This window comes from Amblyomma maculatum, chromosome 7, assembly GCF_055883805.1.
Source record: "Amblyomma maculatum isolate TAMU_Amacu chromosome 7, ASM5588380v1, whole genome shotgun sequence".
Taxonomy (NCBI): Eukaryota; Metazoa; Arthropoda; class Arachnida; order Ixodida; family Ixodidae; genus Amblyomma; species Amblyomma maculatum.
In genome coordinates this window covers 112,249,851-112,268,808 of record NC_139350.1, presented here as the reverse complement: position 1 = coordinate 112,268,808, position 18,958 = coordinate 112,249,851, and the positions used below count along the sequence as shown (strand labels likewise).

The following is an 18,958-nucleotide window of genomic DNA, read 5'->3' as shown; positions in this document are numbered from 1 at the left end:
GTAATTTCTGAACAACTAGCATGGCTGCCGCTAACAAAATTATTTTTTCACCGTCAGCTACTACCAAACACTAAAATTTTAATGCAGAAATTCAGAAATGCCGATCTGTACTACGCTTGCCCTGTTTCGCGGAGGCGACTGCAGATACCACCATAATATTTGTTCTATAGTTAGCCACCAGAGGGTGACACCTTCTTAATAAAATGGTCTTAAGCAGCCGAAATTTTCAGACCGTAAGCAGAAGCTCCATCTTTAAATGCATGATGAGATATCATAATTAGCTACCGTCATGCCTAGTTTGCGCACAGGCATTTTTCTACTCGGTTATTCAATAATTCCTATAAGAAGTACCTCTGCGTCTCGCACATACTCATTAACACAGTCTTAAGCTACCACATTAGACATAGATATAAAGCCCCGATTTGACCAAGCAGTACCGAGCTATATGATCTAACTGTAGGGTGTCTCTCTTGGGATCCACGGATCGCGGGCACGATTCACATCTCACTCCTTCTTAGAGGAACTTCCCCAGATGGCTCAGCTTCAAACTCCGCCATGTTATGTGGTCTCTGGACGTCGGACAACCCACAGATCAATCAGTGTCTGCCTGGCCTCCTCCCCTTCTAAGTACTGCGGCCCTGTCAGTGCATCTTCTGGAAAGGAACGTGTGATCACCGATAACGTCGGCTCAAAAAGGCGGTCTCCCTTTCAAAGATCTGAATGGAGGGTTGTCTGACATAATCCGCCCCACACTTGCAGATATGGAAAGCTTCATACACTTCGCGGTTTAGTCGATCTGGTTAATACAGCAAGATTCGAGCTTAATTGGAGAGCGCCTTGAATAATCACTTCTGCTGTAATCCTCTCCACTTCTTTTTGACCACACGCAATGCAGTGTGTAGAAAAAGGCGCCAAACTCAGATCAGACAAGGACGAAAAATTCCCTCTCAACGGTACATTGCTGTGGCGCTAGCACTCGTGGTAACAGCATTGCTCTACGATAGCGTAATGCAAGTCATACACTAGCAATGAAGTGTCTTAAGGAACGAATGAACATCATATGAATTTAATGCAAATAATCTCAACTATTCGCACTTTTCCTAACGCTTACTTTATACCCACCTTGAGTGCCACTGTGTATTTAGTAATCCTTTCCCGGGCAAGGTAGACATGACCGAAGCCACCCTTACCCAGTGGACGACCGATCTCATAATCATTCAGGGTCCACTTGTCCGCTCCTTCAGGGCTGTGATCCAGAAAAGTTCGTATCACTTAAATGATGAGACAAAACACTAACTGAGACAAACAAGATGCATTAAACGACAAACCCACTACACAGGTCCAAGCGGTACGAGAATATGTGAGTATCACATATCTTCTCGAAGACAATCTTCAAGTCACGTACACGGGCAGGAAAAATGATCCCGTCGGGCTCGTGACATCCAGCCCCACCCACACTCTGTCATTCTGTGCAAGTTACGTAGAGATACAAGATAATTTCACTGGTTACTTGGTCATATGCTTCTAAATTTTGTGGAATTAAATTCATGCAAATTGGAGTCATACGTAGTACTTTAAGTGATTAATTACTCCCAATTCATCGTTTTATTTTAACTTAGTAAATAAATGTTTATTCGTACGAAACAGCATCTTACCGGGCAATTAATTACTTTAGGTCCAATTGATTATTAGTAAATAATTATTTTAAATAAAACAGGCTGCAATGAACTGTGCAGCTTGATGAACCTTCAGCTGAGGGCAAGCACTGATGCTAGCGCGGATGTATGGTTCTTGACAGTGCGATGGCTAAGTTGCCTGTGCCGGAACTTGGGATACGAGTTGCGCGTGGTTCCGGGAACCACCCACCTCTCCACAATTTTGCCTGCTCCTGTCGCCGTTTGTCCGAAAACTGAGTACGAGAATGCTGAATGCGATGACGACGCGCTAATGACGGCCACACGTGCGCTGTTGCGAGGATGGAGTGGGTGCCGGGAACAGGAAGAAAGACCCGAGCTGACAAGGAAAGCAACAGAAGGACGATGGGGCAGAGAGGAACGAGAGACACTCTAGAGCCGGTCGACCTAGCCTCCTCTCCCGTGGGACGACTGCCTGAAGATACGAAGACGGCTCGCCAGTCCTCGCGGGACGTATATTGAGCTCGCCGTGTAAACTGTCACCATCAGCGTTACCTGCAGTTATGGCCACCATCTCCCACCCCAAGCATCGGATCACCGCAGTGGCGTCCAGACGCAGCCTCAAGACCGTCGGGTGAGCGAGGCATCCAGCTTTAATTAAATCTGTTACTGGCCCCATTTCGTGTGTGATTCCTCCTCTCCACCCCGAAAAGATCCCTATAACCGGGACATCACAACAGAGCGACAACGAACCAACTGTGGAGAAGCATCACGCACAGCTATGTTGTGGCATGATCTGGTTTGCCTTCAGTTCTCATTGCAGCAGCACTACTACCCTCTTCTCTCAAAAATACTTTGTTTGAATAGAAATTGACCTTTGACATTGGAAGCGCGCACAGGCTAGGACACGAAGAACACAGCACGTCACGCTGGACCACTTCCTACGCCATGAGAGACCGTGTATGGGGCCTGATGAGCAAAACATGGTACGTTGTACAGGAAGTGCGGCCTACACCGATGAGGCTGATATCGGGAGAGTAAAGGCTGCAACGCGTACCGAGCCGCGTCTAATCTGGAGGAGAAAAGAGTTGGGGAACGTTCAACAAGCCCGATTAAAAAAAGTGAAGCGATAAGATTACAACGCAAGCTGCTCCACCGCAGCTGCCGTGCTGAGGTAACAAATATCGCCTGCCTTTACGTTCACAGCTAGGTGTGCTGGACCGTATTAAGTATTGGCTAAGCTTTTTCGGTTACTATGGAGGCTATCGAAAGATTGTCCGGGTTGTCTCATGAAGGACGTCATGTGCGACACAACAACACAAACAACGGCAGAGGTAGCAGGAATCAACGGAGGCCAATTTTGTACCGGTTAAACGGAAATTATTGAAAGTACACTAGCAGGATGTGCAGAAAAGACATAAGGAAGAGTTTGATGACGAAAGGTAACATTTATTCTAGGAACAGCGCCTTTGCGATGCACATGCAATGCATGGTTAAGAAGCATGACCGCCCGATTATCGGTGCAGACAATGTTGGCTGATTTTCATACAACGAATATAACCGTGTTAAAACAGCTGTTCCTGGAAGATATTTTGCAAATCAAGAAGAACGTATGTTTGTATTCTTGCGCCTGTTAAATCTCCAAGAAACGTTACTCGTCACTACTTTAAGGACATACGATCCGCTCCGATGGCGCTGTAACATACTGCCTACCCCACGAAACTGGGCAGCTTATATACGAAGCAAGCAAGTGCTGTTCCGCTTAAGGCGCGGAAAGCAACGATATGGTTGAAACCAGGGCTACGATTATATTTATTTGTAGTACGAGAAGAGAGAAGGCGGGGAGAATATGAGCTTCAATATGAGGAAAATAAGGGCCAAGAAAGGGACAGAAGAGACAAACAGCGCTGTATATAAGGGAGTTTCAAGAAAGCCTTAATCAAATGCTTAATATTGGGTATTTTAATGATGTGAAGACGGCTTCTGCAACAGAGTCGTGCTATTGTTGCCGGAGATCAGAAAAGATCAGAATAATAATAGCTAGTAACTTGCATTACTATTATCTCACAACTCAACTTTTACACATAAGCATACAGTTGCTGTCAAAAATGTTTAGCCTACCTATATTAAGGCCACATCTATTTTTAAGGCGAAATTATTTTTGCCTAATTATTTGTGTAACCAAACCGTGCTACCAGAAAACGTCATTTAATCACACTTAAAAAAACGAATTGTGTAACCAGTAGGAGTCGAACGACGCTATCTCCGATGCATAGCCAAGCGTGCTAAACACTAGCCAGGCTGGTGAGAACGACTTCGTAATTCTCCTCGCCTAGCGAAACGATGCAAGGTGGCGTCAGTGAATGCGATACGTGCAGTAATAAGTGAGCAAAAATGTACATAAATTCCAAAAGCTGCCTCAAGTATAGAATTTGACGATCAATGAATGCTTTTCGAAATTCGCACATGTGGAATTTAACACAAGTCAAGCAGTGAATCTCTCGTTACACAAACGCATGGCTGCCATCAAGCGAGGTCGAAATAAAACAGCGCAGCAGTCTCGTACGGCTCTGGCCAGTCCGTAACATACGAGGTGAAAAAAAAAAAGCTTAGAAACGGCAAGGTCTTTAATAAAAGAACATGCAGCAAGATATTCGGCAGCAGGAAGGACAATGCTTTCACATTTCTGCACGTAAGCAGACTTAAGTGGATCCAGGAAATATTTTAGAACTTCAACAACGCTGTAACCATTGCTGCTACTGTTCTACAAATTCTGGCTATCTGCGCCAAAATACGCGCGCTGTCGAAACCCCGCGCTCTAAGCAACGCGCTTTATGTCATCTATAAACGGCTGAAGTCCCGCATCACTTTATATTCCCAAGCGTGCAAGAAAAGCAAACAGCAGCGAGCACAGTAAGCCAGACGGGACAGAAAAAATGCGCCAGGACAGCTGCCACGTAGACGGACGGCGATGGGTCAGTGCTAAATGCCCATTTGTTTTTGTTTTCCTAAGTATGGGGGAGCGAATTCAAGCAGAGGTTAGCCATCTTTTCATTCTTTAGAGCACCGAATATAATCGCGTTTTCTACATTTTATCAGCTGACATGGTTGTCATGAAAAGGCAGCTACAAATGCGTAATTCAGACTAGATGTCCAAGTTTAAAGCTAATAAGGTTGTTATAAGACATTACCCAGCTACGTTACCAGAAATTGTTATCTGCTGTTTTTTTTTATGTCCGGCAGCTTCCCGGCCTTCCCGTCTCAAAAGTGTTAGGTGCAATATTACTTGCCGGCTGGCTTGAAAAACCGGGTACGTGCGTCAGACCTTGCCTTTTTCCCTTTCTCAATTTTTCATAATGTGCTTCAGTCCTTCATAATATTTTTTATTATGTTATTTTTAATTATGTATTAATAACTAGGAGGGAAAAGGGCTGTCCGCCCAACAGGAATGTGTCTACGAGTGCACTTGCTGTGTGGGGTGAAGCTGCAAGAAAACAAAGTTTGAATCTCTTCCCGTGATACATCCGCTTTTGCAGTCATTAATACCTCTACATCAGGTAAACAATATTGATGGTTTTTAGAAAATACATACTTAAACATATTGGAGACAGATGAAATGAGTTTCCTCAGTGATGCTGTGTATCTAGAGGCCTATTTCCTAAGCATTTCTCCAAAGCGAGGGTGAAACACAGGCCGGGGAACCTTCTGTTCATTAAAAAACAGAAAGGTTCATATTATTGGAAAACCTCAGCCCATTTGTAGCCCATAGGATTGTGTGACCGTTAGGCCACCACTCCGGTTGTCGAGAGGGCCTAATACAAATTCTACAAACAGCTAGGAGGCAACATCTTAGCAGCAAGTTGCTTGGCGTTCACAGGAAATGAGCCTGCACTTGAAACCCCACCATGACAGCGAGCCTTGTGCCTTATATTATGTTTCTATTAATGGCTGCCTGCTTTTCAAGACATCCGGTTAACCAACCAGTTTCGCTCAACATCCGCGGCACACTAGTGAAAACGAAAACGAGTTCGCACTGCCGTCTGAATGCTGGTCTCATACAGAGCAAATCAGCGACAGTGAATCGTGTTCCACGCGACAATTTTGAAAATATGCAATCCTTTTCAAGACTTGAGATTAAAATGGACGCATCCATAAGCATTAAAACATGTAAAAAAGCAGCATCGAAGCATGCTCAACTACCAGCAGATGTGCAAGGTATTCATACATGATTCTATAGCTCAGCTATTTAACTATTCAGCTGGCGCACTAATTAATGCAGCTGGTGATATCAGCAAGAGGAAAAATGCCAAATGTATCCAAAAATTTGAAACGCAGCTCTTTTTTTAATTTACAATGTCTACAATAATGTATTGCAAGCAGCACTACCTTATAGAAGCAGAATTTTGCTCAGTTGCAATAACTCGGATGGGAAGGATTCACTGCTAATCGGTTAATTTCTATAAGCGCTGGGTTGCGTTTGAATGTTCTGTATTGACCATTGCTCTCAAACGCAACACAAGACAGCCCCTTCCCCCTGTTAACCCTGCCACACTTCTGTCGATGGGTGTGGCGTAAGAATGTTACTTGGTTTTTTGAAAGACATTTCATAGGGTCAACTCTCAGCCTACTTTCGTCCTCAGTTTCACGCCAGAAGCGCCACCTGCAACGAAAACCTTGGCAGCTCGTCAAGATGATTTGTGAGCCTCAGGCTTTGTTTTAATGGAAGCAGGCATTGGCTGCCGAGACTGGTGAACTTGTCACCACGCCTATCTGCTGTATGTCTAGAACGACAGCAAAAAGGTTTAAGGTGCAAAGTAGCATAACCGCAAGATGATGCTCTTAGAGGTTCATCATCGTCATCATCATCATCAGCCTGACTATACCCACAGCAGGGCGAAGGCCTCTCCCATATTTCTCCAATTCAGTCGGTTCTGTGATAGCTGCATTTACTTGACCCCTCCGAACATGATAACCTCATCCGTCCACCTTACTTTCTGCAACCCTCTGCGACGCTTTCCTTCTCTTGGAATCCAGTTTGTTTCCAGAAGCGACCATCGGTTATTCTCTCTTCGCTCTACATGTCCTGCCCATGTCCATTTCTTTTTGTTGATTTCCACTAGAATGTCAGTAACTTGAGTTATTTCTCTGAACCACACAGCACGCTTCCTATCTCTTAATGTTACCCCTACCATTTTTCGTTCCATATCCACCTGCGTTGTCCTCAGCTTAAGTAGAGGAGGCAAACCCTCTTGGTTTGCCTCCACGTTACAGCCCTATAGGTGAGTACAGGAAAGGTTCAATTGTTGTATACTTTCCTCTTCAGCAATACCGGTAAGCTGCTAGTCATAATCTGCAAGTGTTTGCCAAATGCACTGCATCCCAATCTTATTCTTCTTGTTCTTTCCTTTTCATGGTCCGGATCTGTGGTTACTACACCTGTCATAAGAAGACATATTCGCCTACTACTTCCAGTGCTTCGCTACGTAATGTAAACTGCTGTTCCTTCCCCAGGCTGTTGAACATTACCTTAGTCTTCCCCATATTGATTTTCAAGCCTACCTTTCAACTTTCTCTGTCTAGGTCACTAATCATTCTTTGCAGTTCATCTCCTGAGTTACTTAGCAAGACAATGTCATCATCAAATCGCAGATTACCGAGGTATTCTTCATCTACCGTTATCCCTAACTGCTCCCTTTCCAAGCCTTTGAATTTTTCTAAGCAAGCTGTGAATAGTACTGGGGAGATCGTGTCTCCTTGCCTAACACCTTTCTTTATGGGAATTTTGTTACTTTCCTTATGCAGAACTATGGTTGCTTTGCAGCCACTATATATATCTTCGAGCACTTGCCCGTATGGCTCATCTACCCTCTGATTTCGCAATGTCTGCACCATCGCCAAGGTTTCTACTGAGTCAAATGCTTTTTCGTAATGAATGTGTGCTATGTATAAGGGCTCATTATATTCCGAACATTGTTTTATCGCCTGGTTGATGGTATGGATTTGATCGATAGTAGAGTATCGTTTCCGAAACCCTGCTTGACCCTTTACTTGATTGCAGTATAAGGTTGTCCTGATTCTATTAGCGATTACTTTAGTAAATACTTTATACGTAACAGGCAGTAAGCTTATTGGTCTGTAATTTTTAATGTCCTAACCGTCTCCTTTCTTATAAATGAGGATAATATTTGCATTCTTCCACGATTTCGGTACCATCGATGACACCAGGCACTTCGTATACAGGGTGGCCAGCTTTTATAGCCCGATATCCTCACCGTCCTTCAACAAATCTATAGTTATCTAATCCTCTCCACCTGCTTTCCACCTTTTAATAGTTTCTATTGCTTTCTTAGCCTCGTTCTTCGTCACTGGTGGAACGTCCGACTTTTTTTCCCTACAGCCAATCTTATTATGGTCCTGACTACTTTGGCTACTGTAGAGATCAGTATAGAACTCCTCGGTTACTTTGACTACACTGTCCATATTTGCAATGGCGTTGTCCGCCTTGTCCCTTAGCGCATACATCTGCTGTTTGCCTATGCCCAATTTCTTCTTTACCGCTTTAAGGCTTCCCCCGTTCTTTACAGCATGCCCAATTGTCGCCATGTTATACTTCCTTATATCGGCCACCTTGCGCTTATTCATTAGCTTTGATATCTTGGCCAATTCTATCGAACCACAACAGCGAACCACAAAAGCAAGTTGCTAGAACAGGAGGTTAGTTCGAGCGTTGTGACGGTGACACATTAAATCCAGGCGTCCGCAGGAATAATCGCTGCAACAATCACAGCTTTCGCTGTGCAACCAGGCTTAAGTCATGCTTTACCCCTCCCCCCTGCCATTCAATTTTTTTATTTACATGTCTAAGCAAGAGTACATGTTGGGCACTTAATACAATTACGCAGCGAAAAGCACCAAAACAAACAACTGAATACAAATGTAATGTAAACAGTCAACACAACAAAGAAAGGTCCAGGCACAAGAAACTTTGTCTCTTCGTGATGCTTGTGATAAACGAACGTTACGCGGGGAGGGAAGGGGGGGAGGGGGCAATTGGCACATACCGATAGATGCAGGGGCGGATTGAGGCCAAAACTCGGCAAACCCTTTTCTATGGAGGCGGCTTGTGAAATATTGTACTGTTAACCAAAACCTCAGTAGTGTTGAGGTAACGAATTCAGTTCGCAATGTAAAGGCGAGCGATGCGGTTGCCAGTTGGTAACGTAGCTTTTTAAACAAAAGTGTATTTTTCTTAGGAGGCACTTCGCTACCGCGGTTGAACGACGACACGATTGTGAGCTACCGTGAGCTCAACTCAAAGGCGTTAAACGTGGCAAACATCTCTCCAACTCGGCGAACAATTTACATCATGCCATAAAACATTTGTCTGAATGAACACATCTACAATACCGAGAGGAATAGTTGAAAATGTGACTGAAAGAAGGAAGGTGCTGGATTCCAGAGGTCTGAAATAATCACGACGCCATGTCTAAAACTCAAGAAGGCCTCTACTAATGTCCCGGCTCAATGTCTGCGCAGCACTGGTGTATGACTTCGAACAGTGGTAAAGACAGTGGTTAGAGTATCCGGCCAAGGTGGCGGATGAGGCCGTTTGGCATGCCATTGAAAGTTAAATGGGGAAGCTTAGGTTATCTAAATTAATTCTTACTCTTCCGCAAAAGACGCTTCTTTATCTTATCGCTCTTTTAGTGCATCCCGCGCCAACAGGACAAATATCTACAGCGGTACAGAAAGAGATGTATTTTAGTGGAAGGCTCTAAACTTTAGGTTTGACATTTTAAGGATGAATAATGTACGAGTAATGACATCGCAAAAGCGGTGGGCATCCATGCGCCATAATATGCCTCCACATTAGGGCGCCCCAGCGTACTGGGCACTCTCCTATAAATGCTACAATCGCAACAGATTAACTTATGTATCTGCTCTGGAAGCATATCAGCAACAAAATTGACGGAAGCCGCGGATTCGAAAGACTTACGTTTTTTGCTCCTTGCCTCTGATGCCGTTGGTAGAGGGCTGTGTCTCGTGGAGGACATTCGAACTCTCAGATTCTTGTCTCTTGCTTTGAACTAACCTACGCATCGCAACGTTGCCGCAAAAGAAGGTGGTAAAAATGGAAACTTGCAACTAATAGGTTATTCTAACAGCCATTATATGCCTATTTAACGGAATGTCTGTTCGCCATTTTTGTATCAGATTTGCCTTTCGAATGCGGCTAACGGCTGTAGTATAAGCGTGTGGCACCGTCCTCGGCAAGAGGAGTTTTGGTTTAACGTCCAAAAGGGACTAAGGGTGCAACGGATGCCGTAGAGAAAGATTAAGTGAAATTTGCATATTTGCGTTATTTAATGTACTGAAGTTGCACAGTCCACGAGCGCCCGTGTGTCAGATTTGTCGACACGTGGTCGCCATTCTACACCGGGTTTCTTCTAAAGGACTAAGACGGAACAGACTACCAAAGAAACGCCAGATGGCACGCCGAAAAATAAGCGATTCAGTCGTGCTGACCGTTTTATACGCTCTTCCAAACGCGGCCATTATTTGAAGATTTCAGAAATGCTTCATCTGAACGCACCTATCGGCACAAAGAAAATAAAGCCAAAGAAAACAACGGAGAGTAACACCAGTCAGAACTTTAAAATTTTCCCACGCGTACTGGACTGATCGCCAGTCTGGCATCGCTTTGCACCCACAGATTTCTTAATTAGAAAACTCGTTTAAAATCCTACCTTTCTCTGCCAAGGTATAAGGCGGCAAACATTGAATGCTATTACGGCACTACGGTATCAACTGACAGGTGTGCATATAAAGACGGGTGCAGTCGAAACTGTAACAACCTCAATTGTATTTCTAATGTGACGAGGATTTGACTATAGTAAAACGAGTATTTTGAGTACCTTCTGGTTGGGTCAGGCTGATAGTGGTTCACATCCAAGTGCTACTAACGCTAAGACGGAATTCGTACAGTGAGTCTCCGTATTACGTCAACCGCAATGGAGCCTAGTGCACGGGCATTGAATATATAATATGAATATATAGAACGAAATATACATGGTATAAGGTATATGTGTTATACGTTTCGCATATATGGTATGAAAGCGCACTGAACAAGCGTAGAGGGGGAGAATACTCAGTTTGCAGGTAAAGCCTAAGATGGGTCGGCCTGCAAACTGAGTCATACCCCTCTCTAGCCTTGTTCAGTGCGAAGCTTTCATACCGTGTAACCATACCAGATGCCATCGCGTCATATTTGTTAGGTGCAGCTCATGCGACGACACACATTTTTTGTTTCGAGTATCCGAGTGGAAGATTCAATGTTGTTGCTTCTTTTGTCCATGCTCTCCACATGCATGAAAATGGTAAAACGATGAAAGCTAAAAACATTGGAATGGGATACAAAACTAAGCAGCGCGGAACAAAATACTCTCCGAAAACAGTTCAAGCGTTTTTTTCGTCCTCTCGTCACACCTGTTTCGCATATATGTAAACACGATTTTCATGATCGAGTTTGAAACTGGGCGCAAAATCTGAGTAGCTGACGACTATAACTACTTGACAGACCTGGTGAGCTCCATAGTGAAGAAAGTGATGGGATTTTATGTCATGTAAGCTATTGAACTATGAAGTGCGAGAGCTGTTTGGAAGCATTCTTCTAGGACATATATTACACTCTTCGGTCTTTTACGCTATCCCACTCCGAGATCAGAAGAATGCATGGAATGAGAGAATAATAGGGTCTTCGATGAAAATCTAATAAGATTAAAAAATATTGTGTTGGGCAACTGACGAGCAATTAGCTCTAAAATAGTAATCTGCGCCTCCACCGCTTTGCTTCCTCGAAAGTTCTACACAAAACTTGGGAAACGGAGCTCATTTAAAACTCACGAAATATGTGGGCATGCAACAACACAAATTACATCTTCAGAGGCTGCTCAGCATAGAAGCAAATAAACACAATGTTAAGCCCCAAGCATACATGCAATAAACTAGGAGACAAATTTCCGGACCGCAGCTGTGTGTGAGAGGCGCGTAGGTGCACTGTTAAACAGGCGGGATGAAGGGGTGTTGTTGTACACAAGCTAAAGCGCGAAAACATACAAAAATGGCCGCCACTATAAATTTTACAAGCTTTACTCATGTTATGCCGCCGCACTGCACAACACCGAATATACCAAAAAGCGGAGTTTAGGCGAAGTCGAAAGACTTACTTTTTCTTTGCACCTGTCGTCCTGCTAGTAGAGCGCTGACCTGGGGACATTGCTTTTGCATCAATTTCCAAAGGTTTTTCCTCTTCCACATCTCTGCAATCGATAACGTTGGGGGAGAAGTAATAAGACTCCAGTAAAGTTAAGTTGCAATGAACGCGCTGTTGCAACAGACACAAGGTACGTATTTACCGGAATGGTATCCTTCGCCCCCATTGTGCTCAGTTTATCTTCAGATTTAAGGGACTGCAATATAACTGAGCGGTAGACTCTTCTGGAGTTGAATGCTTCCTTTTGTGCATAAAGCTTAACCTTCTAATGCGACTTCACCAAGGACGGAAGTTGTAGCGAAAGGCTCAAAACATTTTGTCTGTGTGTTATTTATTAAAGTGATATGAAACAGTACGCGGTCGCGTTCCCTTACGAATTTATTGAAACACGGTAGCCAATGCCAGGTTATATCCTAGCACACCCAGGTTGAGTTACCATCCACCTTGATATCGGGTAAACGCTGCAGGTGTTGCTGCGTGTCGTTAGAGAAAACATACGAGTTTATCTTCGTAAATTACTGATATTTAAGGTGTTGGATTTTTTTTTTCAGCCTTCCATAACAACATATCTCTTTCTCTACTCTTGTAGAGTGAAAAAACTAGCACGGAAGATCAGAGACTAGGAAAATTGTCTAATGTTTACATGTCTTCCCCTTGTTTGGGTCCCCCAAGGAGCGAAGCAGATACTGCTGTTTTTGGCCTCCCGAACAAACCGCCTAAACACCTTTAGCATGGTTTGTTCTACTTTATTCAGAGGGCAATGTTAAAAAATTTGATTATACAAGATACGCAACAGTGGAGGGCTGTCGAAATTTCGACAACCTGGGAGTTGTAACGTGCGCTAAATCGCAAGTGTATACAGCGCCTTGCAAACTGCATGAATTGCTAATTAGTGGGTAGGAAATAAAACGCGCCGTATCTTTCACACGTCTCTCTGGACGCCTCATTTAGCCACACGGGATAAGAAGGAGCTGGGAGGAAAAAACAAAAATATTTACAATAACGGTAATCTATGAGCTATTTTTGCCGCCTGGAATCTTTTGCTTGCACTGAGATTGCTGCGTCCGTTTTCTCATGACAAAGTGTGCTAAAGAACCCAGCCGAACACTTGCCGAACACTGTCTGCGCATGTCTTAAAGGGTTGAAGTGGAGCAAAACGGCGGACAATTTTTTTTGAATTTTCGCCTAAATCAACGCAAACAAGAAAAATATAGATCAATTAGAAGGAAAATTGACACTAAAGTGGTCGCCGATTTAGTTTCCACAAGCAAAGGTTGAATGTAAATATATGTGTATCAAGACTGTCAAATTTTGGCACTAACTGCTGTTTTCAAAATAGGTCATTCTATAAAAAGAAATTGTGGTGTTCACGGCAATCGAGAAGAAAATTAAAATTCCGAGTGTCAGAATTAGCACGCTTCCTTTATTAGGATTGATAGCCAGCGACGTCTGCTCTCTGCCTCTAGGTAAATGAAGCCCCCGCAGTTGTATCCGCCCAACACGTTCTACCAACGAGCCATCATGACAACACTTCAAAATGAGGCTCACAGCAATAGAGGCCATACTAGGAATGAAAAGGCCGCGCTTCGCTTAAATCGCGCGTGCATTATAGTGTTGTAGAGAGCCGCCTACAGCCAAATATTTTTGTGGCTGCACTTGTTATGAGGCGCTTAATGTATAAGAAGTTCTGCGTGCAGTTCTATATAATGAAGGGAGACGCCACCCTACTGATGTTTTTGCACACACTCCTCTAAACGTGACCATCGCTGTAAGTTATCAGGATCGCCCAAGCGGAATTTGAGTAATGGTGTAGAGAGGTCTAAAGCAATAACATCGGCTAGTAAAATAAGTCTGAACCATTACTGATCTGCAGCGCCTTGTGGACCTCTTCTGAAAGTCCCTGCGGCTGCGTTGTTGCGTTTTTGTTTATGTGTGCTGCAAAACGTAACGTTCCAAGACAATTATAGGGGGAGAGATTCCGGCCCGATCCTCTGAATCGAGCGGACGTGCTTTTCATGGGCTCCGTAATTTCGGTTAGTTTGGGCAATTCATTGGCTCGGCGTTTTTGAATTTTGTGTCGAATGGACGGAACGCATCAAGAGGACCACAGGAATACCAGTTTTTCTGAGGTGGGACTTTGTTTCCGATTTTTTCGGACTTTGTTTGGTGGACTACGGGCTGAAGCTAGGCCTAACGTGGCCTAGCGTCTCGCGGCACCTTGGGATTGCGGCGGCCCCATCGGGGACCCACCCCTAGCCTAGTGAAGCTGAAAAAAAGTGGTAATTGTCGAAGGAACGCCGGTAGATCCGGAGGAATTTCAAGTGCCTGGCCATTGGTATACCACCAAGAAGAAGAGATATGTGCAGCTCCAGAAGACTGTGCAACAAGTTGAGAAGCAGCGAGCTGCTGAGAAGCATGCTGGAAGAAAAATGGCTGCGAAATCGGTGGAAAAGCAGCAGGCTCGCTTACCCGATGGCGACGAGAAGATCATTTTGAGGCCACGTGGCGGTCTCGTGCGTCTCCTTAAGTTTGGCAACGCAATCTTGGCTGACGCAATAATCGTGGCAGCTGGTATCCACCCGGGCGAGGCCGGGGAGGACGTCATCTCGACGAATATTAAGCAGCACTCAATCCTCGTGGCAATTACAAGCGCCGAAATGAAGAGACGCTACGCGAGCCTAACCCACCTCGTGTTCGAGGGGGAGAAGATCGAATTGACTGCCTACGTGGCGACGCCGGAAAAATGCGGCAAGGGCGTGGTACATGACGTGCCACTTCTACCGACGAGATCATCATGGAGAGGCTGAGAATCCACAGTAACCCGCCAGTTTTGGGTGTGCGGAGACTCGGCAAAAATTCCAGAACTGTGCTAATTCTCTCTGAAGAGAGAGAAGTACCACGATGGGCTCGCCTGACTCCGATGGCGCAGCGGTGTCAACTTAACCGCAAAAAATATGAAGTATGCAATGCCTGCGGAAGACTCGGTCCCTGCGGAAGACAGGGAGGACGTCTGTCCGGACCCGAACAACCTAAAGTGCAGAAGCTGCGGAATGGAGAGGCCACCGCAAGGTCACCAGTGCGAGACAAAGGCCCAGCTGTGCGGCAAGGGCCACCTGCTTGGTGACCGAAAATGTAAGGAAATACACAGGACTCCGTACGAGGTGAAGAATAAGCAATGGGATCGAAAAGTCAAGGATAATCCAGCTCAATACGACAACAGAGGGCGACCGAAAGTCAAGCAAGAAGGAGGAGGAGACTTCCGCGTTAGAGAAGACTCCTTCCGAAGGTTGGAATCTACCGCCAACGAGACGCCACCGCAGCAGCGAAGGCGTTCCAGTTCTCTTGCTCCATGGGACGCTCCAGGTCTGGGTCTAGGAGACGTTCGAGTTCGATGGACGCGGCCAACCCATGGACCAAGCGGAACGCCAGCGGAGACCGGAAAAATGTAAGCTTCAACAGCGAGACCTCCCAGGCTAAACCTAGGAAAGTTAATAGAGACGAGGAAGTCGAAATTCCTAAAAAAGAAATTGAGGAGCTTAAGGGGGTGATTAAAAAGCTAACGCAAAATCAAAAATTGAAACAGCATACGGAAGAGCAAGGGCCTCCCACTCCCGCGAAGCAGCTGCCACCTGCTCAGCCAGTCGCCCCGCCACAAGCGGCGCCCCCGGCGAAAGTGGATGAGCAAATGGTGACTGAGGCGTCTCGCCTGCCCCCGGTGAAGCGCAAAAGTAATGAAACAGACCCCTTCCAAGACCTCGAAAACAGGCTTGACGAAAAATTGAATTCATTCATGAGCCAAATGACCTAATTCATGAACCAAATTCAGAGCCAGGTACAGGCACTTGCAGAGGAAGTGCAAAGAGTTCGAACCGAGCTCATAGCCGTCAACACGTGGCAGCAGAATGTCGAACAAACCCTAACCCAGCTGCAAAATGGCCAGGCGCGTAAATGAAAACCAAATTTGGCAGTGGAACTGTCGCGGGTTCCAGCGCAAGAGAGCGCTACTGCAGCAATATCTTCCACTCATAACTGAGACCCCCCTCGCAATCGCCCTTCAGGAAACAGAGAAGGGAGCCAAACTAATGGGATACCAGGTGTTCAACAGCGATAGAGGCGTGAAATCGACCGTGGCGACCATTGTAAAGCACAATGTAGCGGTGATAGAACACCATTTGAATTCGAGATATCGAGAACGTATTTCTCGAGATATTAACGGGATGAAAGAAGGATCCCAGTCTATTCCTTCTTAACATTTATAGCTCACCCAAGCATAAGGAAATTAGATTTAGGGCCCTTATGCGTAAAGCCATCAAGGCGGCCGGGAGTAATCCCTTGCTGATCGTTGGTGACTTTATCGTTGGTGACTTTAACGCCAGACATCAAGAATGGCGCTATGCTATACAGGACACCAAAGGTAGGCAGCTATGGGAGGACACGCACGAGCTGGGTCTCACCCTCCATACGGATCCCGATCATCCAACGAGGACAGGTAACAGCGTATGCGCGGACACATCGCCAGACCTGACATTTTCAAAAAACTTACAGGGTTTAGACTGGCAAAATTCTAAGCAAAATTTTGGCAGTGACCATTTCATTGTCGTTTCAGTCCTCACAGAGGACTGAAAGACGCACAGGGCGTGCCAACCGGCCGAAACGGAATGGGATCAATTTAGAGAAATCAGGGCAACCGCGCAATTAGAACGGATTGAGAACATTGAGGAATGGACGGAGGCACTCAAACGCCAGGTTGGCGAGGCGACAAAGACGCTGGTAGGAGACGACGCTCCTTGTATAGCAGATAGCCGACTGCTCCACATGTGGGACGCTAAACAAAGCATGGAACGCAGGCTGAAGAAACAAAAGTGGAACAAGAATCTTAGAAGACGAATCGCGAGGCATAACAAGGAAATTGAAAGCAACGCGATTGTGCGAACAAAACTGGCTCAGCAGATGCGACGAAATGGAGGAAGGCGTGAATCTCTCCAAAACGTGGGGCATGCTCCGGCATGTGTTGGACCCAACATATTCAAAAGCTCAATCGGGAATAAGATTGACAAAACTCAGACACGCCTTTGAAGCAGACGATCCGGCGTTTATGAATACGTTAGTAAAAACGTATGTTGCAGACAACCAGCGTTCCCCACTCCCGAGCTACGGTGGCACGCCCAATGAGGCGCTTGACGCCCCCATCACGGAAGCAGAGGTAAGGGCGGAAATTGTAAGACTAAAAACTAAATCAGCCCCGGGCCCCGATGGGATCACCAATAAAATGCTAAGGAATCAGGACGATGACTCTATTAGTCAGCTAGCAGAATTCATTGGAAAAGTTTGGGAAAGAGTCAGTTGCCAGATCAGTGGAAAACGGCAAACATAATACTAATACCCAAACCGGGAAAACCCCCGCAACTGGAAAGTTTGGGACCGATTTCCCTAACCTCATACGTAGGGAACTTGCTGGAGCACGTAATACAGAAAATATTAACACGCTTCATGGAGCAAAACAATCTGTGGCCGCACGAAATGGTCGGTTTCCGACCACACTTGTGCACGCAGGACGTAATGCTCCGACTAAAGCATGATATCGTAGAATCGCGATCGAGAGACGCCAAAGTAGTCCTGGGCCTAGACCTCACCAAGGCATTCGACAATGTCAGGCACGAGGCTATCCTCGAAGGGTTCGAAGTTCTCGGAGTAGGGGAGAGAACGTACAACTACATAAAAGACTTCTTATCGGGCAGAAAAGCCTGCGTCATATTTCAAAATTTAGAATCTCCTACGATAGAGTTAGTAAGCAAAGGCACACCGCAGGGCTCATTGCTATCGCCTTTTCTTTTCAACGCGGCAATGAGAGGCCTCCTGGGAAAACTTAACCAAATCAAGAGGCTAAATTTTGGCATGTATGCGGACGATAATATCATGTGGATTAATCATGGGAGCGATGCGAGTACGAAGGAACGCCTGCAGGCAGCGACCAACATCATTGTCGATTACGCGGCTAAAAGGGGATTTTCGTGCTCCCTGCATAAATCTGAGTTGTTCGTTTATAACCCAAAGTACCTCCGCTGCAAGAATAGCGGGGAGTTTCATATTCAGGTGGAGGGCAAACCGGTGTCAAAAGTAGATCAGATCAGGATTTTGGGGATGGTCATTCAATCCCACGGCTGTAACGGAGAGGTCCTGAAAAAATTAGAAAGTTACGCGATGCAAACCCTCGGGCTCTTGAGGAGGGTCGCCACTAAAGGAAGAGGCCTCGAGGAGAGAAATGTACTAAAACTAATCCAGGCATACGTAATAAGCAGAATCAGACACGCCACGTCCTACCTGGACATCAAGGCCGGCGAAAAAGAGCAGTTAGACTGCCTGATTCGAAGATGCGTTAAGAAGGCGCTAGGATTGCCCGTGGGTACCTCGAGCGAACGACTGCTCGAACTCGGGGTGCATAACACGTGGGCAGAATGGGCGGAATGGGCGGAGGCAGTGCGAGGCTCAAAATTAGAGAGACTAAGCACGATCGAGACGGGCAGGGTAATCCTTGCAAAAGTAGGCCTCAACCCAGACAGGAGTTCAAAAAAAAGTCATGATTAATAGTGAAATCAGGAATGCCTTTGTAGTTCCCCCCTTGGCTAGGAATATGCATCCGGAATTTAATGTCGAAAGAAGGGCCAAACGAGCCGAAGCTCTAGAGCGACGGTTCAAGAACATGGGAGCAAATGAAGCAGTCTATGTTGATGCGGCAAGTGGCAGAACAGGTGCGGCGGTAGCTTCAGTAGTTGATGGCCGAGGGGCACCGGTATCCGCGGCAGCCATCAGAGGCCGCAACATAGAGACTGCGGAGTACGTTGCGATAGCGCAAGCTTGCGTAGGAACAGAAGCCAAGTTCATAACTAGCGAGAGCAAAACTGCCCTTCAAAATTTTGGGAAGGGGAGGATATCGCCGGAGGCGGCCAAAATCGTCACCCAAAGAACGATAAATAGGAAAATTCAGTTAATTTGGACACCCGCTCACGCTGCCGTCCCTGGTAACGAGGCGGCTCACGAGCTTGCCCGAGCT

At 45.7% G+C, this 18,958-nt stretch overlaps 1 protein-coding gene across 1 annotated transcript in view; it reads right to left on the bottom strand.

The window, feature by feature from the left end:
* Nucleotides 1-18,958, bottom strand: part of LOC146184437 (aurora kinase C-like) — a 185,972-nt gene that overhangs the window by 63,551 nt on the left and 103,463 nt on the right. Inside the window, exon 3 of the mRNA XM_084608535.1 lies at nucleotides 1,123-1,246. Coding sequence (XP_084464661.1) covers nucleotides 1,123-1,246 — 124 coding nt within the window. The remainder of the gene's footprint in view (nucleotides 1-1,122; nucleotides 1,247-18,958) is intronic.